This window comes from Morone saxatilis, unplaced genomic scaffold, assembly GCF_004916995.1.
Source record: "Morone saxatilis isolate NCDOM2014 unplaced genomic scaffold, NCSU_SB_2.0 Contig20, whole genome shotgun sequence".
NCBI classification, from domain to species: Eukaryota; Metazoa; Chordata; class Actinopteri; family Moronidae; genus Morone; species Morone saxatilis.
In genome coordinates, this window is record NW_023339763.1 from 11,000,791 (window position 1) to 11,002,191 (window position 1,401).

Genomic DNA, 1,401 nt, shown 5'->3' on the forward strand with positions numbered 1-1,401 from the left:
AATGTAATAAGTGAGCACTGCTTTGATAATGTGTCTCTAGCAGGAATATTAAAGCACAGTGATGGCCGCGTGCAGCAGCATTCATAAGCAAAATCAGTGAGCGTCGCAGAACAACACAACGTAGCCTCTGCAGCCCTGACCCTTCAGATCAAAGCTGTACTGCAGATCTGAGCCTGTTCTCCCTTTTTATCCTCAGTGCTTCTGCTTCAACACGCTTCCCCCCCTCTGCCTCCTCCCTTTATCCTCCTCCCTCTCTCCCTCTCTGCTTCCTTCCTTTCCTCACTCAGTTTCTTTTTTCTGCTTTGTCACTGCTCTTCTGTGTGGAGATGGGCTGATGCTTGTGTTGTCAGAGGCAACACTCCCAGAGCACAGCACCTTGGGAAACATGTAAATCTGTTTCTTTTTCAACCCATCCCCCTTCTTTCCCATTCTGTCTTTTTATTGATTAAACGGTTGAACAGTGTCAGCAGATTGTTTCATTTATATAACGAGATCGTAGCTCTGAGGATATTCTTAACTATTCACCCTGTGTTAAAACAGTTTAACTTACATGTATGTGCAGTTTTTAGCATTCAAATTTGAGCTTAATGTCAACATGTATAGTCGAACCTGCACTATTGCATCCTGCCTATTGAATGTCACATTTTATTCTCATGCTTGGGTTTTGTCAGTCTAGCAATTTTTGCTGTTAGGCTGCCAGACTATAGTCATATTAGATTTTGAGGTATACAGCTCTGTTTGATAACTGGAGAGGGTGATACTAAAGTGCCTTGCTCTGTGGTTTTAGGTTTGGGACTATGAGGCAGGGGACTTTGAGCGAACTCTGAAGGGCCACACAGACTCTGTGCAGGACATCTCCTTTGACCAGACAGGAAAGCTACTGGCCTCATGTTCAGCTGACATGAGCATCAAACTTTGGGACTTTCAGGGGTTTGAGTGCATCCGAACAATGCATGGTAAGAGATGTTTACAGAAACAATAACAATGATTACAGTACAGGAAAAAAGGGGTGTAGCTAATGCACAAAAACACACATATTACAACTACTTAATTAAAATATACGAGCAATACTCTTTAAGTATTAAGATGGATGCAGACCGGTTTTAGAACTAAACTCTTGACTGTCGTCCAGGCCACGATCACAATGTGTCGTCTGTAGCCATCATGCCCAACGGTGACCACATAGTGTCCGCCTCCAGAGACAAGACCATCAAGATGTGGGAGGTGGCCACTGGGTAAGTCTTGTATCAACTTTCACTACCACAAACTCTCAGAGAGACTTAGATTGATGTAAGTTTACATTTTGAGCATATTTAGTTATGTATCCCATATAATATTACAATAGTTAACAATACATTTGTACTAAAATCAACTATTCAGAACTGCATACCCCACTTAACT

The 1,401-nt window shown here is 42.2% G+C and overlaps 1 protein-coding gene across 1 annotated transcript in view; it reads left to right on the top strand.

The window, feature by feature from the left end:
• Positions 1-1,401, top strand: part of LOC118331540 (lissencephaly-1 homolog B) — a 6,895-nt gene that overhangs the window by 2,680 nt on the left and 2,814 nt on the right. The window contains exons 5-6 of the mRNA XM_035666553.1: positions 788-956; positions 1,133-1,235. Coding sequence (XP_035522446.1) covers positions 788-956; positions 1,133-1,235 — 272 coding nt within the window. The remainder of the gene's footprint in view (positions 1-787; positions 957-1,132; positions 1,236-1,401) is intronic.